Consider the following 24,788-nt stretch of genomic DNA (forward strand, 5'->3'; position numbering starts at 1 on the left):
GCAGCAGAAAAGCAGCCATCAACAATATGTGCGGCAACAGGCACGACTGTTTCCTCATGAACCTGTGCAACAGGACACGGCCAGCCAGCTGTGGCTCACTGACCCCTCTGCAACTTGCCCATGTGCACGGCAGTGTGGGCCTTGAGTTCAGCCCCACCACTCCTTGCTTACACAGCTGTAACATGGACATGATATTCCTGGCCATATTTCTCTCCATGCCTATGATGAAATCATTGCTTACCAGGAAAACACTCAAAAACTGTTCTGTATCAGGTCCAATCAATTCCATATTATCTTTGACACTGTTTAGAACCATGACACCTTCACTGATGATAATCATCTTTGAATTTGGCTAATGTCCCCTCATTATTAGGCATCACATACGGAAAATAAGTATGCTAAGTGAGATGACAGAAAGACTAATTTTGATGGTTAACTTAGGAAGTTTCTTGGTATGAGAAAACAAAAATAGGGTCGGGTGATAAGAAATTAGTTAATGGGTATAATGTACACTATTTTGGGTGATGATCACACTAAAAGCTCAGCCCCCACTTTGTAATACATCCATGTAACAGAGCTATGCTTGTACCCACTATTTATACAAAACAAAAAGGAGAAAAGCCTAAAACTGTCTCCATCAGATAGAGCAAAAAAGAAGAGTATCACAAGGTCAGCAAGATGAAACAACAGTTTCTGATGGCTCCAACACTAACCACCTCTCCCAAATATTTTAAACAAAAAAAGCATTCTACAAACAAAGATATAACCAACAAGTTATATTATTTTTTATTCATGTTAGAATTTCTATCAGTGTTTGAACATTAATATTTAGAGAGTTTGTACATTTTCACCTTCCAAGGTTTGAAATGAGAAGCATGCTAGGTCATCAATGGTAACTAATAAACACTTCGTAATCGCATGAATATCCACTCTGCTCTGACTCTCTTAACACTGTTAAACATTTTCTTTTCTTGCTGTAATTTACAATGAAAACTGTGCCCCACTCATGTCTCAGCAAAGTTCCAGACATTATGGATTCATCACATATAAATTCTTTAAAAATATACTTCTGTCAAAAGACTTGATGACTACTATGTACACTACAAAAATAAATCTTCATATAAATAAATTATATGGCATACTTTTATCTTTGTAATTGAAATGACACAAACTCATTTCCACCAAAATTGGCAATGAGACCCAGTTTGAATATTTATTTCCTTTAAACTCCTTGCCCTAAAACCTACCATGAGTCCTTAATGTAAATGTTATAGCTCTGAACTATTTAACATTAGTAAGCACTCTATACAAATAAAAATTCGTCCAAAAGTAAAACATAGCTGTAATGTTTCCAATAGAAATAAAATCCCTGCATTTTTTTTTGTTATAAACTGGCATGACAAATACTGTAGAGGAAAACATTCTTATGATACAAAATTATAAATATCAGCAAAGTTCTTTTTTTTTTTTAAAATTAAAACATCCAAATGAACAAACAGGACAGACAAAATAAAACTATTAAAAGAGAGAGAGAAATTCTAATTCCCTGCCAGCCCCCCCACCAGTTCTCCCTTTGCCAGTGTGACTATTGGAGAAAGTTCTACACCATGCAGAAATCAGGGGCCGCACAGCCTCCGGCGCACCAGGAGCTGGGCTCAGGAAGGGAGCGAGGGCAGGCTAGGAGCCAGAGGGAAGTCGACTTCAGAATTTTACATCATCCCTCCTCCACGCAGGACGTTTTCTGAGCAGAGCTGGGTGTTAGGATGGCAGACCGTGTGGGTGACAGGCACCAAGACAGCAGCAGGGGGTGGCCAGGGTCCCCAGCAGAGTCACACACACACACACACACACACACACACACACACACACACCCAGCAGCCACAAGCGGCTCCCAATCAGCATCTTAAAGGTTTTGTGGTATCAGGGTCTGAGGTCACTATGCTGCGGGTAATTCTGGGGGCCCATTACCTTTCTGTTAAGATTTCCCACGTAATTTAAAAGGGAGTAACAGGAGCTGCCACTCATGAGCGCCTCACAGTAGCTTAGGCTTCAGCCCTGCAGGGACCCCGCCCTTTCCTCTGACTTCTTGTCTGTAACAAGGCACTGGTGTGGATTTGGACAGGGAGCTGACACTGGGTGCTTCCCTGACATGTGCTGGTCTCTGGTTAAGAGGTGAGGGAGCCCACACCTCAGAGCAAAATAAGAGAACCAGTACAGAAGCAACTTTTAAAAATATGCCTGGTTGAGAGAACTGCCCCTGCCTACATCCTTCAGTGGGGTGTGTCCATCCTCCTGCTTTCCCACATCACATTGAAAGAGCACTAACGACGGGGAGGATGGAGACAATGTTTGGATTTACTTAGGAAGCGCGTACCCTAAACACTGGTGCATGAAGAATCCCTCCGGAGCTCTTATTCTACATAATGCCTGCCTCTACACCACCACAAAGCATGCTCACCACTTAGTTTTAAAGAAGATGCAAACAGATCCAGAAAGCCTCAACCAGCTGCTCCATTTAAGAGAGGGAGTTTAAACTATAGGGACTCAAAATATCATTTCTGGGAGATTGTGGGCCAAAAATTAACCAAATAGGTTTTTCTACCTGTGACAGGGCCACATCCACTCTTGAATTTGGGGGTGTTGGGGGAGGGGTCGTGTGTGTGTTGGTCACAAGAGGGACACCATGCTGCATGCTTTTTAGAGTATACAGACTCTCATGGCCCAGCCAAGGCTCAGCACTAGGCATGTCACCCAATTCTCTAACACCCACGATGATGAACTGATGTGAGCTCCATACCCTGAGGTTCCAGCATCCATCACAATGATCCGGGAGAAGGAGATTATTCCCCTGAAGCACAAATTGGGGTCCTGGATGGCAGCCAATGATCATAAGAGACGCCGTGGACACGAGGAGAGTCTAGCTTTTGCCGGGCTGATTCGAAGGGATTAGGTGGATGTTTAGGGCCAGCCCTCACCAGCACAAAGTAAGAAAAGCTATCCTGATGCTTCCAGCCTGACTAGGTCAGAGCCTACTAAAGGTTACAGACAGTGCAGAGAAACAAAACAAGACAAAACAAAATCACAGTACAGTACATGGTGAACTCACACACGTGTTCACACGCACAGCCAAACAAGAGGACCGCACACAACGACACCTAGAGAAGCCACCAGGATTAACGTGCTTTCTTCATATCTGCTCATTAAACAAACAAATTATCACGCATAGCGTGTTTGAAAGTTAACAGTAACATTTCATACTACCACAGGGTTGTGATATGCAAATTTAAAATATTTTAAACAGAAACCTTTACAAAATAATCCTATTACATAAGCAATATTTGCATAGAATTATACAAGTAAATTATACAATATTTAAGCAGCAGCAACATATGCTGGAATTTAAGACTAATGAAGCTTGGTTGTGGCACAGAGCCCAATGCACGAATACGGAGAGGCCCCACTGTGCCCTCCACACTCTGGGGCAGGAGTGGAGAGGCCCCAGATCATACTACTTTACATCCTTCCTTCCTATATTACACATGTGTACACCTCTTAAATATTTATAGAAATATTTAACAAAATAATACAATTGGTTACAGTAACAACGAACTGCTGTCCTGGCGCCGGGCATCTTTTCCGTAACTCCAAGCAGTTCTCTTCAAGCAGTTCTGGAAAGAGGTGGGGGTGGGGGGTTTCCAATCTTTGGCCTCTTTGCTTCAGATTTTAATCACCCTTTAAAAGGAAACAAAAAAGGAAGTTGAACAGAGTAAGAGGTGTGCAAGTCCATATTTATAACGTACAAAAGCAGGCAGCAGTGACCTTGGTATTAGAAATCACGAGAGTGGGGTGTGGGCCTGAGGGGTCCCTGGGGGCTGCTTGTGACCTCTCCCTTCATCTGGGGGCTGGTTACACGGATGCGCTCCCATGTAACCAATTCACTGTGGCATGCACCTCCATAAAGATTGGCAAATATTGGTAAAAGGTGGTGCTGTTCGTGTCCTTGTGGCGCTGCACCGACCCTCCCCAGGTTAGCAGTGGGGGAAGACAGCAGTGCGGAGTTGGACTGGTTCCCCAAGGATGACAAAGCTTGGACACAACAGCCTTGCTCTGGGGATAAAAGGTCACTGGGGTCCAGCGTGGGATGTGCCCGAGCGCCACAGCCCCTCGGGGATGCCGAGAACCCCAGGAGAACCTTGTCCTCCTCTCCGCCTGGCTCTAGGTCCCTCGGCTGCCCTTGTCAGTGGCACACACCTCAGTTGGAGCTGCTTCCCCGGGGCCTCTCCTCGCACTCCACGTCCTGCAGCTCAATGACTTCCACCTTCGAATCCCTCCTCTCACACCGGACGTGGAAAGGCACGTGGGGGTCCTCGAACAGGCCGTGGTCAGTCTCAGGGTAGCCCGGGCAGAGCCCCCCTCGGGGGTTCCGCCCAGGCCCAGGGACAGGCGGCGGGTGCACGGCGACAGTCACGGAGGCAGAAGCTGTCACAGTGGTGATAGGCTGGCAGTAGCCGGGCACGGAGCTGCCCATGGCAGTGGACGCTGGGTTCCGAGGGTTGTGAGAACGGGCCCCGCGGGGGCCCCAGCGGTCCCTATTGCTAGGGCCAGAATGCCCTTCAGTAGAAATTTCAAAAGCGTCTCTGCGCAGTCTGTAGGGGGGTGGCCACAAGCCTTCTCTGGGGGTGTCCCTGCGGGGCTGCTGGCCTTGCCGTCCGGGAGGCAGGGACCCTGAGTCCAGGTGGGGCTGCTGTCGTGGGTTCGAGGGTGGGTGATGCCTGGATTCGGGATGGACCACCTGCAGAGGGCGAGGGTGGGTTAGAAGGGCGGGAAGGGTGCTACCCCAGGCTGGGCATGGTCCCCGCAGCTCCCACACCTCCCTCCTTGGGTTTCACCAAAGACTCCGTCAACCCTGGGGGGCCAGTGGGGGCCTTCCACCCACAAAACAAAAGCCTGTCCTTCTAATAACCTCCAGGACCTGGCGGAGGAGCGTGTTGTTTGAAAATCCTGTTTCCAGGCTTTCTCTGACACAGCTGGCTGGACATGTACTGCTGCTGCCCATAAATGTGGGCTGTGGTCAGAGCATCCAAGCTGCTGCCCCCCACAACCTGCCCCCCACCCTGTTAGGTTCTGCAGGTTCTGAGCTGCTCTTCTCCCAAGGTTGCTAAGTGTGCGGCCCTGGCTGGCCTGAGTGCAGGACGCTGGCAGGACTGTCTCTGCCTACTCTGTCAAACACAGTAGACGCTCCAGACATGTGGCTGCTTAAGTTTTAATGAACTAAAATCCAAAATCCAGTTCCTCGGTAGCCCCGGCCACATTTCAAGTGTTCGACAGCCACGTGTGGCCGGTGGCTCCCATCCTGGAAAGCAGAGAGGGCATTTTCGTCACCGCGGAGGGCTGCAGCAGGCAGCCTGCTCCATCTGATTGTTAAGAATCTGGTCTCTGCGTCTCTATACAAAGCACAGAGCAACACAGTGGCCACATCAATCAAAAGGACCGTGACCAACTTCAAAGTCGTTCAGCTTGTACCTATTTTTAGGCTCCCGCTGAACAAAACCAGATTCACACTGCAGCTCAGCGGGCGTCGTCGCGGGGGGTAGGAGGAGGACAATTCAGGTTATTTGGTTGGCCTTTCTCTCTTTCACGGAAGGGCTGCTCTGGCCTGGGACTGGAATACCCATTTCCTGGAGGGACAGCAGGGGGCCCTCAGTGGAGCAACATCAGCCTCAGAACCTTCCTTGAGTTTTCAGGGCTGAGCCCATCCCAGGGAGCACAGCGTGGAGGAAAGGACCCAGGTCCTTGGAGCCTCCGAGGAGGGGCTCCCAGGCTCCTGGTGACCTCCTGAATCACTGAAGGCTAAGAACTCAGGGGTGGTTCTTGGCCTCTCTGCTCTTTCCTGCCACCTGGAACATGAGCTTGGAGCCACAAAAGCTATAGTAAAGTATTTAGACAATAATAATGAATGTTGTATCAAGGGCAATGAAACCTAACAGAAATGAGAGAAGGAAAAAACCTTACCTCTGTTGGCAATAAAAATACTACTAGTTTTAGAAAATATCACTCTCAAATGACATGCACCTTAAGAGGAAAAAAAAAAAAAAAGGCAGGAATGCTTTATCTCTGGCCTTTGAAGCCCAAACTGTCCTCACCCTGAACAAGATAGATGCTACTGCTTTGTGCAGTGACATTACTAGCCCCTGCCCCTTTTTTTATCCTTTATGAGATCAAACCACAGGAAGATGGCATTTTTATAGTTGAGAAAGAGTTAAATATTGGTCATTTCCTATGATTTGACCTAGCCTGAACTTTATCTCTGCATCCCATCTGCCTGTGTGATGTGCTGCTCAGAGGAGACAGGAGCCCTGCTGGACCACCGGGCCCACTACTATGGTGGGAAGCCCCCTCCCCCTGTTCCGCAGGGTCACTTACAGTGGAGTGGGCGAAGACGGGGTTTTCTGTGGCTTCCACGATCACTTGGTGGGCAGGGCCTCCCGCGCCCTGCTGGGCCTCGTAGTGCCGAAGCTCCTCGCTGAGGCCTGACACTGTCGTCTGGGAACTATACTCCGAGTCAGAGGAATCAGATCCACTGTGCATGTGGCCAGGCGGCATGGCGAACCGGACCACGCTGGGGGGTGGCTCAGGGGAGGGTGTGGGCAGGCGGTTCAAGCCGTTGGCTGGAGACACCTATTTAAGGGGATTCCATGTTAAAAGTGTTCTTGTCCATTTACCTGCTGGCCACACTCAAAGCTCAAAGCACGATATTTTTCAGGGGCCTCTGTCCCCTGCCCTGGGGCCCTGTGCACTGTGCCGTATTAACCTCCCCTTCTCTACCACCTGGAGGACCTTCAGGTCCCGCAGCTGGAGCAGAAGAACTGTCCTCTGCTCCACACTGGAAAGGCAGGATGTGTCCTTTTTACTCTTGTGAAGTCCAATTATGCATCTCAAGGGGAAAGTCTTCATTTACTGTACAAAGATCTGTAAGACCCAGGCTGCCAATCAGTTGATTTAGAGGAACCAAACCAAACCCGCCCTCTAGCCCTCAAAGCCGGTACACCGAAGAGGAAAACAGACATGACTCTGAGATGTTTACTGAAGAACCACCAGCAAGTGGGGAGGCACCTAAGTATCGAAATGAAGAGTGGCACAGGAAACACAGCATTCAGCTGGCCTACACATGGGACATCCCCGTGTCACTACTGACCTCAGGATATGGTCCAAAGAAAGACAAAAGCACGGGAAGCAAAACCAGCCCATTGAGAACGCCGAGGATGGTGAGGATCGCCAGCACAGCAAAGAAATACCTGGGAGATCAAGAGGAAACGGGAACACGTGCTGTGATAGGTTGGATCACGCCACCCTCCGTGTGCCCGACATAGCAGCACGGCAACGCCAGAAATGAACAAAACCCACCCCACTGAAAAGGCTGTTATCCAACCGCAGTTCACATTCAACACAAGGTGAGTTTTTGTTTTTGTTTCTTTACCTTATGACTTTGAGGACTACATTCCACAACCCAAAGTGTTAGTTCATGAAGGGAAGAAAAAAAAATTAGTTTGTTAATTTGCTGAACTCTGATGGCATGTAATGTTATTTATGAATGTGTTACACAAACACAAAAATATGGAATGCGACCTGAATGGCTGGGCAGACTGAAAGCACAAACACAATGCCGAGGGGCCCCGCTCGTGAAAACCCAGCAGAAGCAAACAAATGAAGTGAAGGGTGTAGAATTTAAACAATTTAGCCCAGGAGGAAAAGCAGCCCATTTCTGCAGGCTGCTAATCCACTGTGAAATGCTTCTGCATCTTACGGCAGAATCTCTAATTAAGTCTCTAGCGTATCAGGTAAGGCTTTCCCTGGCCTTTCATTAATCACAACTTTCTGCCTAGAATTCTGTGAGTTCCAGTTTTACCAAATAGCTCCAATTGCAACCTTTTTAGAACACAGGAACCAGCTTTCTGCAAAGAAAATGCTGCCCATTCTGTGGGAGCTGGGGCATTGTGCTGGGTGAGGGCACTCCACAATGGCGGGGCTGCTCTGCAGGCCAATCTTTTGTTGAACAATTTAGCATCTCTGAATACTCTTGTTTTGCGTCAGCCAATTCAAACATAAAGGCCGCAGCACCATGGCAGAGGAGGAGAGTGCAGAAGTAGTTCTGCTTTCCCACCATTGAGGGCTAAGGTCTGGAATCCTTCATGAATACCAAGGTAAACCTGTCACCCAGGGACAGCCTCTGGCGGACACTCTGCATGGCTGGAGGGCACGGACTCCACGCAGAGATGTGTTTCTGGAACTAATGATTTCTAGGGCAACTCTGATGGAAGTGGGCTGGGGTAGGGGAGAGGCTCAGGATGTTCTGGGAAGAGGGAGGGCAAGATATCTATCTGTTAATGGTCCCTCTGGTTCATAAAATGGAACAGGCAACCAGTGCTGCCATGTCTATATATGTTTTGACATCAGATGAAAGGAGAGAGAATCCCTACAAAAATACAAATACCTCACAGCTATTGTAAACACTAGAAACTTCTGAACTGCATTAGTAAAAACCAAGCAGCCAATGTCTTGCTCTAATGTAAACTGCTGAAACTTTCGGCTGGGGCATGTATCAGCAGCCACATTAAGACATTTGCATCCCATCCATCTAGCTGAAGCATAAACGGGCCAATTAGATTTCTGACGGCTTAGCATATACAGTGTCTGCTCATTTATTTGACCTTGGTGAGGCCTTTATCAGGTTAATCCATCCCATTCTAGAAAATGGGAAGCCCTTTTAAGTGCTTGAAAGAGGAACCCTGATATTTCTGGGCGGGAACAACCCCGGGTGAGAGGAGAGCACTGGGATTCCAGCTGCCAGGTTTCCAGCTGGGGGCTCTAATTCAGGCTAAGTTTCCTCATTCAGCATAGCATCCCCCACAAGGCTGAGTGAGACCCTCCTGTAACTCATGAGACCCCAGCATACCTTGCATTTCCCCTGGTTTTGCCTGTGAACTTGTCTCTCCCCCAAAAGACCTTAGGCTACACAGAGGGATATGGGGGTCTCCATTATTTGCTGTTGTGCAAATGGCACTTACGGGGTGCTTGTTATATTTGTGTTAAACGAGAAAGTAAATATGCAAAAGAAACTCTACTTGACATTGAGCTTTTATATCATAGCGATAACATGTTAGTGCCTGAAAAAGTGTATACTAAGAACAACAGAAAAGCTAAAATCAAACTAAGAACTAAAATAAAACACAGACCAAAACATTTAACTCAGTTGGGCAACTCTCTATTTGGTATTGGCAAACAGGAATTTAGGAACTGGCTTGCTGGCTTAGCAGTAGTTTGTGCTGAGAAGTCTAGCTCCATGGACACTGCAGGGAGGTAGCTGGAGATGCAGACCCAGCCCTCATCCCACCTCCCGCTCTCTGCCCCCCCGAAATCGGCCCTGCACTTAGAGCCTCAGATGATTCCTCAGCACATCGGTGTGAGAAGCGCTGGTCTACAGCGATTCCACTTCACCATTCACTCTATGCAAAAACTACAACAAGCAAGCTTGGCACTCATTCTAAGAAGGCAGCCTCCACGATGCCAAATTGCCCAGTGGGCTATGCCGCAGGCCAACCAATGGAGTCATCTCTTTCCCGTAATAAAACTTTGGCGAAAACTTCTAGTTGAAACCCTCTTCTTTTACTTGAAGATGAGAAGCCTATCTCTCTCTCTGACACACACACACACACACACCACCTCTCAGTACTGAAGTGTGCCAAACAAACCAATCATTTCTCACATCTGGTTCTGCCCTGTCATGGCTCTAATCCTGGACTATCTTTTATTTATTGGTGACTCTGGCCTTAGCGCTCCATAAAGTAGCAGAGTTCCATCCAAGAGCTGGTCCCTCACAAAGCCATGGAGGCTGCTCAAAGCAAGTGGTTTCCTCCTCTGCAGTTCTCAAATTCTTTTCAAAAGGAAAACTCGCTGTTCTTTTATATTTCACAAAGTCATATTCTTAATTAAATCAACTGGAAACAACTTGCCTTGAGATCCAAACTAGGCTTAGATTCCCAAGAGTTGACACCAAAGTGTAATGCTAAATGCTTCCTAATTGTAGGGACTCGAATATGGAATCTGAGCACGTCATTTTCACTTCTTAAAAGAATAAAGTCAGATGACAATTTTAGGTATTTTTAAGTTTTCCTTTCTACAGTTTGAAGGAGAGGGAGCATAGGTCAAATCTGGCATCTCTTTCTGCTGTGTTTCTAACCCAAGACAACAATAACGGGCCACCTATTGGGTGATCCTTTGGCTTCAAGCTGCAGAGTTGTCTTTGCTGCCAGCCCCAAATCCTTTATCTTCTGTTTTCAAGATATTCCCCAAGACAGCTCTAGAAGAAAGCTTGTCTTTATACCTCCGAGTATCTCTACGTTAACAAGTTCAAAAGAAAGCAGAGTCACAATGATGAGGTGCTGCAATCTACCAGATACAGAAGGAAATAAGCAACGAAGATCACCTGAGCTAATAACAATGTTTTTTTTTTTTTGGGGTTTTTTTTTTTTTTTTTTTTTTTGAGACAGAGTCTTGCTCTGTCACCCAGGCTGGAGTGTAGTGGCGCAATCTCAGCTCACTGCAACCTCCGCCTCCCGAGTTCGAGCAATTCTCTGCCTCAGCCTCCCAAGTAGCTGGGATTACAGGCGCCCACCACCACGCCCGGCTAATTTTTGTATTTTGAGTAGAGATGGGGTTTCACCATCTTGGCCAGGCTGGTCTTGAACTCCTTGACCTTGTGATCCACCCGCCTCGGCCTCCCAAAGTGCTGGGATTACAGGCGTGAGCCACTGCACCCAGTCCAATCACAATGATTTCTAAAACATGTCTCCTTGCACATGCCTGCTTACCTGACAATGAAGTCGAACTCAGATCCCGCAAGCATCAGCACTCCCAGCAGAGTGGACACGGCGCCATCCAGGACGGGTGCAAACATGTGCTCCAGGGCAAGCATAGCCCTGCGGTTCTTGTCGCCGATGGCCGTCAGAAAGGCCTGTGCAATGAGGATGTTCACAAGATCAGGTTGCTGGACTTCACCTGGTAAATGCTCAGCTCTGTCCTAAATGTTACAAGCTCTCAGAACTGCTCACACTTACTGTTTTAGTTGCTAGAACGTGTAATTAGAGTAGCTGAACTAGCTGCACCTACTTAAACTAAGATGACCTCATGACACTGGGTCATATTTGGTGTTGACATAAATCTTGAACACAGTAAAACCAAAACTATATAAAAATGGACAGAAACGTCCCCTTCTTTTCACTGCTACTCACCCCGAAGTCTTCCCCCACTTAAATGATCTCACACCACTCACACATGAGACCTCCAGTTCCCACAGCAACAGGATTCTAGCTAATGCATTGAATGGCCAAGAGCTTAGCTCACTGTCCCAAGCAATTGGGTGCTACACACACTTCCTCACGATTATGCAGAGGTGAGACCTTCTGTCACTGTTTCAGGCTATGTTTGTAGTACATCTAAGCACTATGAGTGTATTGCAGGAAATACACAGGACCATACATTTGAATCAAGCCCTTTTGAACCCTGTGTGGACACATCCCTGTCTCTTCCTGCAATCCTAAAGCTCTCCTAGGCCAGAAATGCTGTTGATACTAAATGGGAACTTTGCAGAGTAAATTCTGGAAGATCAGACTGTTGGCCTGAACGTGTGACCCCTGCAGGGAGTGTTGAGCCTTGCACAAGTTCTCTCTGAAGTTCAGGCTGCTCTGGGTTATGCCGAGAGGAGAGGGCTGGGTGTCTTTGGCAGGATGCGTTTCTATCCCTTACCTCCCTGCGGAAGGACTGAGACGGTCGCTCTCCTTAACAGATGAAAAAATACAAATATACAAAGGTGTGCTAAGAGTTTTCATACTTTTCTCTCAAACAGGTTCTACTCTTTCAGAGTTGGTAAAGACATTAGGGTCAATATGGCTGCCTTCTGCTCTTGGGGCAAGGCACCAAGGGAGTTTTCAGCCACGCTGGCTTGCGTCATATTTGGGCCATGAGGCCATAAGGGCCAAGTTGTGACTACCCTGTCATATGCTGTTTCTATGTTACTGAGACAGCAAATGAACGGGAACCCACTGATTTCCTAAAGACATTCATGAAAGAAGAGTCTTCTTCACAGCCTTATTCTACCATTTTACAAACCTTGAAAGAGCAGTAACTGCCAACTCTAAATGCAATTTCACATAGAGGATCAGAATACTGAAAATGACTTGGACTAGAAGTCCTAGAGTTTAGAGACTGTAGTTAGTATTTCCATGGTAAAAATCTGCTCTGGGATACCCATTTGCCATGCTAGCTTCCAAAAAAGGTGGTTTCCATTTGCATCAGAATAAAATAACTTGTGGATTCTTAACTCACATGCAAATTTATCTCCCTTTTGAAGAACTGTATTGGAATTATGGGTTTTCTAAACTCTAGGCTGGCACTCTTTTAAAAAATAGTCCCTCCTCCTAGCTCAAAGGAAGAAAATAATTTGAGCAGGCTCAAAATTTAGAGAATACTATTTCTATATTATTGGCTTTTTATGATACACTGTAAAAAAATGGGATAACTTCAACACAGCATTCCTTCCAAAACACAAAAGTTTACAATCTCTCAGTTGTATCACAGTAGCCCTGGAAAGACTGCAGAAGGCACAAGGCTGCAGCCTACGTGGAGACATGCATGTGCCATGTGCTGAGCCCAAAGGAAACCTGTGCTGGAGATTGCAAAAGCACGGTGGAGGTGATTTGGTCCAAGCCCAGTGCTGGCTTCCTAGCTAGGGTATTTCGCACGTCGGTATTTAATAGGTGAACGCATTTACTTATTGAATGCCTACTGATAACCCCAAGTTCTTAGGCTCTAATCTGCAGATGGAACATAATTTACACAGTTGTGAGGTTTTGGATAATTCTTTGATAAATGTATATAACAGATTTATCTCTTGGACTAAAGATTCCTTCTGAAGTTTAATTACCTCCAACAAAGCATTCACAGGGCAAGGTAGAGAAAAAGAGAGGGGAAAAAATGTCTGTTGAAAGCAACACTGGTTCTCTTACTTTCTGCTATCATGAATGTAGAGGCTGGGAGGTCTGAGGAGCTGGGTGGGCTTAGGTAGAAGAGCCAGTTCCCCGGGGCTGAACAATGGAGCCTTCACTCCTAAGCCTGAGGGTACTTCCTTGGCTGCCAGCTCACCTCACCCTCAGTGATGCCATCCCCAAGCCTGTGAGTGTGGTTTCATTTTATCCCCACTGTTCCTGTTGTTTTTAAAACTCTGTGTATGCCCACCCACACACCACATAATCCACCTTATGAACAAACGTCACAACGTCAGGAATCGTGGGGGTATAATGACAGTCAACGTCAGGTGAGCACGGCCCTTCCAGGCCCACTCCAACACACCAACCCTGCACTGCCTATGGCTGACAGGGCCCACTGCCATGTACCTTCCACACCCCTCTCCTTAGCCTCCCTCGAGAGAAAGGAATCCAGAAATCTTGCAGGCTCTCCTAGGGGGCCCCTGTGCCCTGAGGCCTTTTCACTGCCACGCACAGGGAGAATGCCAAGGTTCCCACTTGGAGACAAACAGAGCCAGAGGAAATGGGTTGTTTTTTCACAAAGGTTTTGCTTCAAATGTCTCCCATACCAAAGCAACGTGAACGGTGAACTCCACTCCTATGCCAACAGAAGCGATCAGGATGACCACGGGCACGGCGCTGAGCTTAATTCCGATGAGGCCCATCATGCCGAAGAGCTCGACCGTCATCAGCGCCAGGACCATCACCTAGAGCAGGGCACACAGTGGTCAGTGGGTGGGCAGGTCACCCTCCGAGGCTGCCCACGAGGGAGGTCGCCAGAGGGCTAAGGTGTCCTCAGTTCAGATCAAAACAATGAATGGACTGACTTGCTTTAACTCTGGACACCACCTTTACTGCCTAATTCATCTTCCCGCTGGGAAGGGAGACTGTGGGACAGCTGATGTGTAAAGCTGTAGAAGGCAAAGTAGAGTGTTCTAATGCAAATTATTTTCCAATATACCTTCTCCAGAAAGCAAAAAACATACAGAACAACTCCACCAGAGCAATCCACGAGGAATTGCACAAGGATGGCCGCATCACTTAGCTGCGAATTTCACACAGTTTACAACAAGATCCATCTCTCCTCCTGCTTGGGTCTCAGCCGCCAGAGACCATCCGTGAACCCATCATTAAGTTTTTGGTTGCCTAACTCTCCATTCTAAAGAAAGCTGATAGGACGGGGTGAATAGAAGTTCTTGCAGGTGAAAGTAGTTTTGCTTTTGTGGGTGAACCTGTAGGCTAAGCGAAGATGATGTGGGGGCCAGGTAAGCAGGGAGGTTGTCATCAGCTGACGCTGTCAGGTTACAGGACCCCTGCACTTTGAAGAGCTGGGGACAGCTGGGGTGGACTGAGCCAACTGTTAAAATCCAAGGAAAAGCTTCTTGCCTTTCATCTTCCTCGTAAAAATTTGTGGGGAAATGGAAATAAAATCTGTGAGTTAGATTTGGAGTTTCTTGGTCCAAAGGGGAGAAGATACAAATAAACAACAAGTTACCCAGATGGAAGAGAAGGAGAAAAATGATCTTTCTTCTCTGGGGGTGGGTGGTGGGCAGAGGTGGAGGGAGGGGAAGGAATGATGAAAGATGGACAACATCAATTGCTAAGTGCCATGAAAACTCTCACAGACTAAACATTTACCTTTTAACGTACCTGCTGCACAGACTCATGGTGCAGACACAAAATCTGGCCTCTGTTTTTATAATTTTGGCATTTTAAAGGCTATACCATAGTTCACAGAATTTAAACACTGCCAGGGTTTATTAGACTCTACATGAAACTTATGTCAAATCTGAGAGTATTTTGGAGAAGGGATGCCAAAAAACAGGTTCGTAATATTAGTTTATCATTTCCCCCCAGGACTTAAAACACACAAAATCATTTTCTCCATATATCACTAACTTCTCTGACTGTCCTTTCTTGTTAAATGTAGAAGAACCTGCTATGTTATTATTAGGCCTGGATGAGGTCACAAAATGACACTTTTCAATTAAAGAAAAAATGAGCTAGGCTTTGAGTGTTTTGATTTAATAAATGCTCAGAGCTGTGATGGAAAGTGCGCTTTAAAAAGTCCCCTATCCTTCCACAAAAATCTTCAAGCTACGGGAGAGAGGACCTAAGAATAAGGCCATTAGAGGTTCTACCTTAACCATGGACCTCACCACCTCGAGTAGAATAAATATATTACGGATGATGCAAGCTATACCCTCCTCCAGAGGCCCAGACATAAACAAAACTTCCCGGCTGCAGAAAGAGCTATGCTGAAAGGAATTTGACTTCCACAAAGCCCCTTATAATACACTCACAATGATCCCAGCCGTCCAGGGGTTCAGAAGGAAGATGGCGCACACGAGGAATGTGCAGGCCAACACCACGCTGATGAACAGCAGCAGCCAGTGGCGGAGGCCGATGTACTGCTCCCAGAAGAGGAAGGGGTAGCCGTTGGGGTAACTGGACAGCCCCAGGCTCGTATAGTTGCTGCAGATGGTCCTTACTTTTTCAATTGCCTCCACAAAGTCTGAGGTGTCCCGCAAGCCGTTGAGGTAGAAAGGGAACTGGGCATACTCGATGGGCTCTGCTGCCGGGACTGGACAGAGAAGGGCACAGGTTAGGAGCGGCCCAGGGGAGAGGAGCGTCACAGTTTCAATGGAAAGAGAGAAGAACTTTGCATGAAAGCTTACTGACTACTATTCTACATGATACAAAGGACAAACAATGCTGATCATAGCCTCCAGGCCTTTACGATCTTCCCATTTGGTTTAAAAATGCTTAACTCTGTGATGTGTATATTTTTTAACATTTGATTTTAATCTTCCAGCAGTCATTCTTTGCGAGGGGTCTAAAAACTCCAGGCTTACATTTTGGGAACATTTTTTGTTCCCTTGACACATATGAAAATACCAAGTTCACAGTTTTATTCAATCACTTGCAAGAGCAAAAGAACTCTAGAGTCATGCTTTCCTGAGAAAAATGCTTCACTTATCCTTTTAGTGCCTGAACAAACTTCAACCTTGTATGCTTCTTTTCTAATGCAATGCTAAGTCTTCAGCAACAGGGGAAGAAATCCTTACACAACAAGCACTTAGTTACTGCCGTTGTGTGTTCCAGACCCTCTGGGGTCATTCAGTTGACTTGCTAAACATGATTTGCCCTATTATAATCTCAACTATAAATTTTCATTAAGACAAGCCTTGGCTGCCTGCCACAGGGCTCTGGGGTTTGGATCTGGGGAAGCACTACTCGCTGAGTCTCCAGCCATGTTTGCAAGGGGACCCGTCTTCTTTCTCACATCCTCCCTTGGCCCAGTATCCAAAGCATACGCTACTAATATCTCCACCAGAAATGCAAATGAAATCCATACAGAACCACCTTTCAAACTCTGGGCTGAGAGGTGAAAGGAAGAGGACACTGTTGTACACAGACTTTTCTGCTCCGGTTTAAACAGCTTTGACAGAGTGCAGGTGCTTGGTGGCTTATAGGAATGACCCAATGTGCCAAAAATCCCTTCAACACCAGAGTTGACAAAGTTAAGATAAACATATAATCCCCAGCGATAAAACTCTGTAATAGTAAAATAACACTCAACCTGGAGGCGTCCCCGGTGTTCACAGGGAACAGCTGGCATGCGAGAGCAACGCCTAATGAACGTCTTAGCACTGAAGCTACAAACGGAGATGAGACACTTATTTCCCAACATGATAGAGTGCGGGGTTGTATCCCATTACACATCCTCGTCTGTCTCCCGGAGTTTTAAACGAGAAGAAATAGATTGTTCTGTTTACACTTTTGAACCCTGGGTAGTGTCAATGGACGAAGGCTGTTGCTGAGTTTGGAGAACCAGGGAAGCACCTCTGTAAGTTCCCAGACCCCCGATAAAACGCTACTTACTTCTCAGCCTTGTTTCAGGCATGTAGTCGGCTTTGTCGTGGACCCATTCCGGTCGGTGTGGCCGGATGTTGGCCTGGGAAGCAGCATACGCGACGGGGTCGTTGCTGACCCAAGCCGTCAGGTAGATGTAGAAAGCGCTGGGATTAATGATGCCATCTGCATCCACCAGACGCTGTTTAGTCAACTACAAAAACGGGAAGAACAGAGGCCTTTGAGAATGGGGTTGGGGATAAACACAGTTCTGCCTTGAGAGCACAGAAGCTGAGCTTCACACAGCATTACAACAAAGAATAGAATGCCCACTGTTGAAAGTGTCGAAAATCCCATCAGAACACCTTTGATTTCTTTCAATGTGCACTTATCGGAGGATGCAATCACTGGCGTGTTTATAACAAACACAGTTCTGCAGATGGCCCAGGAATTGGCTGAACCAATTAAATCTGAATGCTAAAAGACCGTCTGCAGCCAAGGCAGAGAATGAACAATCTGGAGAAACATATTTATAGGAGGGGAAGGGGGAGAAACCTGGCAAGAATCCCCATGCACGTCTGTGTGCAGTTAACCTCTGTTGTTAACACTGAAGGAAATGCCACCCAGTAAATGGAGGAGAGCTATAAAAATAAAACAACATCTGTATAAATTTTGCTAACACTAGCCTCCTATGACCTGTGGATTCAAAAAATGCTCAGCGCCAGAAAGTGCAAGGGACGAGTGCGCACCCTCAAGCCTCACCAGGTGATCTTATTCTCGGAGGTCGTAGTACTCGGCACACCACGTCCTCTGCGTGGCCAAATGTGCTCCCTCGGCAGGAGGGCTTGTGGGCTTTGCTGAGGTGGGGAGCTCTGTGGGACTCAGTATGTGTATGTACATTTTATATACATAGAAAAATTCTGTTTCCTGTTTATTTTAGATTCAGGCCTCATTCCTCGCTTTGGGTCTTTTTTAAACAAAATGAAAAACACCAGTGACAGCGGCTCCTAGAGAAGGAGTGAAGGAAGAAGGAGCAGGGAGAGAGTGAGAGAACTGGATTTTGGGGATCTGGATTCAATTAATCCACAGGATATGTAACAACTGTATGTCCTCAACACATCCCTGGAATCAAACAGCTCAGCCCGTGGCCTCCATGCATGTGGCACGCCTTTCTCCCTCCCGGGAGGAGGAAATGGTATCTGGGGATCTGGCCCAATCCCATTTGTCCCACAGTGTCCCTGGTCCCTCGCCCAGCCCTGCTGCCTGGGCACCTCCCTGGTGTCTCTGAGGCAGACTCCTCTGCCCGCATCCTTGGGAAACGTGACGGTCTGCTGCCTGCTGCTGTGAGCTCAGAGTTTCACACTCCATAACAAATCTGAACAATGTACTTTGTAAATCTGTCACCTTGAATGCCAGCAAAAAAGGGGAGACAATAAACATAGCTGCTGAGAAGATCATTAGCATGACAGTTTTCTGCCTGAAGGTGAAGCAAGCAAGCTAAAAAGAGCCAAGGGAAGAGGCTCCGAGGAAGCTGAGGGAGCCCGGGCCCCGTGCAATCGGAGGAGTCCAAACACACTCCTGAACACACCTGCGAAGCCAAAAGGGGTATGCTGGAATCCAAATGGCAGCAAGAAGATGCAAACACAGGTGGAGAATATGATTCCCAAACAGAAACAGTTATTACTGCAGGAGTGAGCAGAATGGCACGGCCACTCTGATTCCAAGGGTGCATATTTCCGTTTGCTTCACTCATCACAGAGCGATCTGTCTACTCCTGGGGCCAGGGCCACCCAAAGATCTCAAATGTAACAAATCTTCCCATCCTTCTATCACCTCTCCAATCTCCTAACCCACCCACCTACCCCAAATTCTGCTCATCCAGATGACTGCTACCCAAGAAATCCATCTTTCCAAGCTTGAATACCATCAAGACCAACATAGTACCGAGTCCTAGAACTGAAAGAATCACACGCCGCCGCATTTCTAACATTGGAAAGAGCCTGCACTCTCTGAGCTGCACTTTATTCTGACAATTGCTCTGGCGGTAGGAACACGCCTGTCCCATTTGACAGATGAGGAAAGTGAGGTGCACTGGCTGGCCTGAGGTCACACAATTAGCTGGTGGGAGGAGGTGAATTACAGTGACCCAATATTCTTTCTACCAGCTCCCAGTGCCTCAGGTTTCCAGAGAGCACAGGGTGGGGTCACATGCTGTCAAGCAGCCCTGGAAGCACCCTTGGTGCCCAGCAGCTGGAGTACCTGGCTGATGTCGATGGGCTTATCACGGCTACCGGTTTGCACCAGGAGTTTGTAGGCAAGGACTCCATCATCTGATCCATTCTTGTAATTGTTTGGCATGATTTTCCCGGTTTCCCAGTCACTGTCAAATGCATCCTGAAGTCCTAGAAATGGCAAATGATTGTAAACACATTATAACTCGCAGCCAGAAGGACCCTGGTCCTAGCCGGGTGGGCTAAGGAGAGTGAGCAGGGCAGGGGGCTCTTAGACGTCCATCAGAAACACATCCTCTGTGTTCCACATCCACTTTGACTGAAAGCACTGGATCTTTCATGAATGAACTGCAGCTGCTGCCAGCCACTGCTCAAAAGGGGGAAGGAGATTACCTGTTTCTGTGAAACAAATACTCATATATTATCTTAAGAAAAACCACTCTCCCTCCTCCTTTTGCCCCATGACAATTACAAAAGAAGGCAAGAGTGCGACGGAAAGACATGCACCAGGGTCATTAACCGTTTCGTGCCACTCGGGGTGCTAAGTCATGGGTTCTTCAATACAACCAGAAATTCCACGCAGAGGGGAAAAAGCACATTCAAACTCCCAACTTCAAACAGCAGCTCAGCTGCTTCTGGAGCCCAGGGTGAGCGAACACGATTCTGTCAATTTGTTCCATCTGTTCGACTTGTGGAGCTAACACAAGCTGTGGGATCCGCTGCCAGGTTGTGTAAAGATCACAGCCAACACCTATTCACTCTCGACTGCTCTCTTCCTCTCTGCCACCCTTCCTCAGGAAAGGGGGTGGAGGAGAAGGAAAGGAAGGCGCTCGTGTGCGCGCAGGGAAATACCTCACAGGGTAAATTTGGATCCGATTGAAAACAGGAAGCCACAGGCCAATACAAGGAGGCTCTGTGAGAACAGATGACAAACCACAAGCCGGGGAGGGGGAGGAAAGAGCTTTTTGGGCCTGGGGGATGGGCGAGCCCGCCAGCCCACCACACACAGCTGCGCTTGGCCTCAGTAATCAAAACCATCATTACAGACCTGACGGTTTGGCTGCAGCTGTAAAGAGATAAGCGTGCTGGAAGAGAAAACAGGGCACTGGTGACCCGGCCTTAGGGTCTGAGCGTCTGAGCGCTGGCTGGTGTGCACGCTCTCCGGGACACCCCCACCCCCTCACCCACCCCTGCCCCTCCCAGCCACCTCCCAAGTAGAGCTCCCAAGCCCCAGCAACTCAGGAAACCACAGCTTTTGAACAAGCTGTACATGTATGGGTTGGACACGGCTAGTAAGAAGGGAGAAGGGTTTATTTCATTTCAGGACATGCCTTAGATGACTTCAAAGGCTTCAAAAAAAAAAAATCTGGTTGCGTTAGTGCTCAGAATGGTTAAGCTCTTGGGGTCTGAAGTGGGGGGAGGGAGGGGGAGCACAGGTCCCCTTCTGTCTAAGAAGCGAAACCCTCCTTCTGACACTACTGGCTAGAGGAACAATTTGGGGATGACAGTGGACTCGGTGGTGAAAGGAGGCCCTGTCGGGGTGAGCGTGGAGGGGAGACGGGACAGGAGACCACCGGGTGGGACGTGCACCTCTCAGACAGACGGGTTTTCATAGGGAGGCATGCACACACGGGGTACTGAGCAGATGTTATTTTATTACTGAAAGCCCTTTCTTCCTGTTTTTGAAAAAAAAATAAAACAGGAGAAGAAAAATTACTGCTCCTCCTTTCCCCTCAAAAAGGGAGGCCTCGTCTGTTTTCCTAGCCGTAACAATTTTCATGATGTCATGACGTGTCCTGGGCTTTAAGCCCCTCTCCCTTAACCAGCTAATCCTGAAGAGAGGCTCACACTTGGTGAGTGTGGGGTGGTGCTGGGCATCCCACAGCAACCAAGGGACAGCCCCGTTAGAGTTAATCACTCCGGCTTCACAGATGGAGGAACTGAGGCTTGGAAAGGGGAGACTGGAGGAGGCCACCCAGCAGGTGAGTGTTGGATGGAGCTCAAACCCAGGCAGCAAGTCACCAGAGGCAGCTGGAGCCACTCACTGGCCTATGATGCCGGGACACACCGTGGTACCCAAGGATGTGTCAAAGGCATGAGTAAGACAAGCAGGTTCAACTCCAGCATCAGCAACATCTGGTGGCAAACAGGATCCCCAAAATCTGAGGGCGGTTTTACGATATTCACACACAAAGACTTTTGGGACACCGAGGGTGAAACAAGGAAGAAAGATCCTATTTGGGGAGGTCAGCCTTGCTGGAAACTCAATTCAACTCAGAATCCACACTGCTGGTCCCTTAGGTGCCATTCACTCTACTGGGGATTCAAAGATGAATATGAAACAGTCATCGACTTTCTGGAACAGTTAAGTTCTTTCCCCATTACTACAGTATTTTCTGACTAATCACCAAAAAGCTCAAGTAACAAGGGGCTGGCCTAAGCACATGTACAAGGTACGACCCTGGACACAAAACAAGGGATAAGGTTGGGTTTCCACTGCCCTTTAGCCAGTGCTTCATATTCCAATGCATGCACACTCTAGAAAATTGTGACATTTTACTTATTTTACAGCAAACCTTAATTTAGTATCTTAGCTGGAAGTTCTCCCCTTATGAATATTTTGTGCCAATAATTATTTTCTAGTGTAAAGTTCTGGGCCAAAGGAATAACCCGATTGCCCATTTTCCTTCAGCTATGGGACCCTAGAAGTAAAATGTTAATCAAATTTTGTTTGCATAATCCAGTGTGAAATAAAAATGAACAAATTTTCACATGATTCAAGGCATGGTTTTTATCTGACTCCGCTTTATTTGCATGTATGTTTTAAGATGTGACATGTGGGATAGTTTTGAAATTAACCATTATATAGTTTTAGGAGTAAAAAAAATCAAAGACAAACTATTGGAATGTTGATAAAGACCAATGAGATGACATAGTTTTAATGGGAATTCCATTAAAAACCAATGAGGCTCCCACCATTTAAAAGCCACACAAAAATGTTAGCAAGGAAAGCTGACTCAAGGATAATTGTTTCCTTGTAGAAAATGTTCAAAGACCACATCAACCACTCAACAGGCCTGAAAAACGTATAGGCAGCAAAGGGCTCCAGTGTCTGGTCATTCTGTATTGAGTGCTCTAGCAGACCCTGTTAAGAGTCAGTCATGGAGTCCTAGGGCTACCTGGGACCCTGATTGCTTAGCACCAATGGATCTCACTTGGTCTAGGTGTATGCTGTTCACATAGCAATCAAAACATGATTCAAATGCACCTTAAAAAAAAAATCTCAAGTCCAGCTGCTTTACATCTATAAATGAAGAAATGCATAGAGATGATCTATAATGCTCTATAAAAAGGTTAACCCTTTGCACTGCCTCGAGACAATCCCCCTTTACCCACTTCCCAATCCCTGCCTAACATGCCACACTGAGCCTCCAGAGCAATGGCCAAAGACACTGAAATACACTCTACAATAACCCTCCTCTGCTCAGAGGCTGGCAGGGCACAGCAGATCTCTTTGTCATTTGTGGCAAGTTATTTGCATGTCTTTGGTCAATGGGGGGAAAATGAAAAGCAGGGACTCTCTTCGCTGTCTCTCTTTTAACTCATTATCCCAAAAACCATTGCTTCTAACCAAATGTGAAAAATAAAACTTGGAACAAATTCATGTTTGTCTCAGGAGGGTGTTAATAAATAATAATCATGGCATGTTCTCTTTACCTTCCTCCAAAAGGAAAGTCAAATTGGGTGTACATGTAGGCACAAAGTTCTGGTAAACACAAGTCAAGGCCAGAAGCTGTATGGAACCATCCTCCACCAACCTCAAGTTGTTGACCATTTCCTGCAAACTCTCAGGGAAACTGGCTGCTGAGTCTTTACATACAAGTGTATTGACTTCAGACCAAAAAAGGCACTTACATCTGTGTTTAAACAAGCCTAATTAAGTGGGAAATTAAGACAATCATTTGGATAATCCAAGCCAAAAAATGTTGGGGGCCATAATGATTTGGTACTCCAGTAAAAGTGTTTTTGCTTGAATTGGGTGGATAATTATCCTGATTCTCTACTTGGCTTTGCATGTGTCAACGCAGAATAAATGAACAGATGTTCTTGGAATCACTGCATACATTTATGTGCAGTCAGTCAGGAGAAAATTTAGCCTTTTTTTTCTCCCTCCAGCTAACGAATATTTCCTAGAAACATTTCTAAGAGCGAAGAAGCCAATAAAGGCACTTTGTTATTTTTGGAGATGGAGTCTCGCTCTTGTCGCCCAGGCTGGAATGCAATGTCACAATCTAGGCTCACCGCAACCTCCATCTCCCAGGTTCAAGCGATTCTCCTGCCTCAGTCTCCTGAGTAGCTGGAATTACAGGCACCCACCAGCACGTCCAGCTAATTTTTGTATTTTTATTAGAGATGGGGTTTCACCATGTAGGCCAGGCTGGTCTCGAACTCCTGACTTCAGGTGATCTGCCCACCTTGGCATCCCAAAGTGCTGGGATTACAGGTGTGAGCCACTGTGCCCCACCAAGAAAGGCATTTTAAAACAGAATTTGATTATTTATAAAATAATGTGAAATGTGATTAAGCATTTATAACTTTACTTCATGTACCAAATCAAAAAATGGTCAAAATGAACCCAACCATAAACTATGGAGCCTGGGTAATAATGTGCAGGTTCATCAGCTGTAACAAATGCATCCCTCTGGTGCGGGATGTTTACAGTTGGGGGGGCTGTGCGTGGGTGAGGAAGGGGGATATGGCCCATTTCAGCACCTTCTGCTCAATTTTCCTGGGAACCTAAAACTGCTCTAAAAACAAAGTCAATTAGAAATAAACAATTTTTTAAGAGATGGTCAAAATATGGAGTTTAAGACTATGTCCACTGCTTATCTAGCATCTCCTGGTGCAATAAGCTATAATTTGACAATCAGTCTGGAAATCCCAGCCGCACTTTGATTTCATGTGGTCACCAAACTAGCCACCATCTATCCAAGAAGAAACAGCACCAGAAGCCTCGGCTCCACCTGTTACAACATGCTCCCCTTTTCCTGACGTGCACTTGTACATTCTCACAGAAGCTCATCTGAATTATCTGCATCATTTTATAGGTAAAAGCCAGATCTGGGAGGCTGCTGCAGAAACAGTTCATGTAAGAATCTTGAGCAACTCTTGAAAGTCCATGAAACACGTCAGTGTTACATTCTAATCTAATGCCTTCATAATCATGACAAAGGAACCTGTTGAAGCTGAACACGCAAAAGACCGAAAGGACGAAAGCCCTCCCATGGCGTCTTACCCTGAAGCCAGTCTCTGAAGTAGTGCAGCCACATTTTGGGAAGCTGTTTGTTTTCTTCCAACATGACATACTTCACGTTACTGAAACTCCTGTGAAGGTCGTAAAGTAAGTGCTGGATATTCGGGTAGTCTGCTTTCTGGGTGACTATATACATGTTGTAGAAAGAAAAGTATTTGAATTGTGCAGCAATAAAGTCATATTCTCTGGTTTCCCGAGGTACAATGTCCGTAAGGTCCAGCCCGTCTCTCACTCGGGTGGTCCCATAAAGGCTGACCCCCAGCAAGCCCAGAAAAAGGAAGATCACCACTACCTGGAACAGAAGAGGCA

At 46.7% G+C, this 24,788-nt stretch overlaps 1 protein-coding gene across 6 annotated transcripts in view; it reads right to left on the reverse strand.

Annotated features, from left to right (window-relative positions):
* Positions 1–336: 336 nt before the first annotated feature.
* PTCH1 (patched 1) overlaps positions 337–24,788 on the reverse strand; it is a 74,261-nt gene continuing 49,809 nt past the window's right edge. For 3 of the 6 annotated variants that reach the window (XM_032164593.2, XM_058444837.1, XM_032164591.2), the window contains 10 exons: positions 24,462–24,771; positions 19,194–19,336; positions 16,965–17,148; positions 15,383–15,663; positions 13,649–13,786; positions 10,869–11,011; positions 7,196–7,295; positions 6,424–6,678; positions 4,252–4,792; positions 337–3,732 (listed from right to left, as the gene is read on the reverse strand). In XM_032164593.2, coding sequence (XP_032020484.1) covers positions 4,253–4,792; positions 6,424–6,678; positions 7,196–7,295; positions 10,869–11,011; positions 13,649–13,786; positions 15,383–15,663; positions 16,965–17,148; positions 19,194–19,336; positions 24,462–24,771 — 2,094 coding nt within the window. In that variant the 3' untranslated portion in view covers positions 337–3,732; position 4,252. Of the gene's footprint in view, positions 3,733–4,251; positions 4,793–6,423; positions 6,679–7,195; positions 7,296–7,477; positions 7,494–10,868; positions 11,012–13,648; positions 13,787–15,382; positions 15,664–16,964; positions 17,149–19,193; positions 19,337–24,461; positions 24,772–24,788 lie in introns of those variants that run through there. The other 3 variants (XM_058444840.1, XM_058444839.1, XM_058444841.1) reach the window with 2 other exon arrangements.

This window comes from Hylobates moloch, unplaced genomic scaffold (genome assembly GCF_009828535.3).
Source record: "Hylobates moloch isolate HMO894 unplaced genomic scaffold, HMol_V3 SCAFFOLD_10, whole genome shotgun sequence".
Taxonomy (NCBI): domain Eukaryota; kingdom Metazoa; phylum Chordata; class Mammalia; order Primates; family Hylobatidae; genus Hylobates; species Hylobates moloch.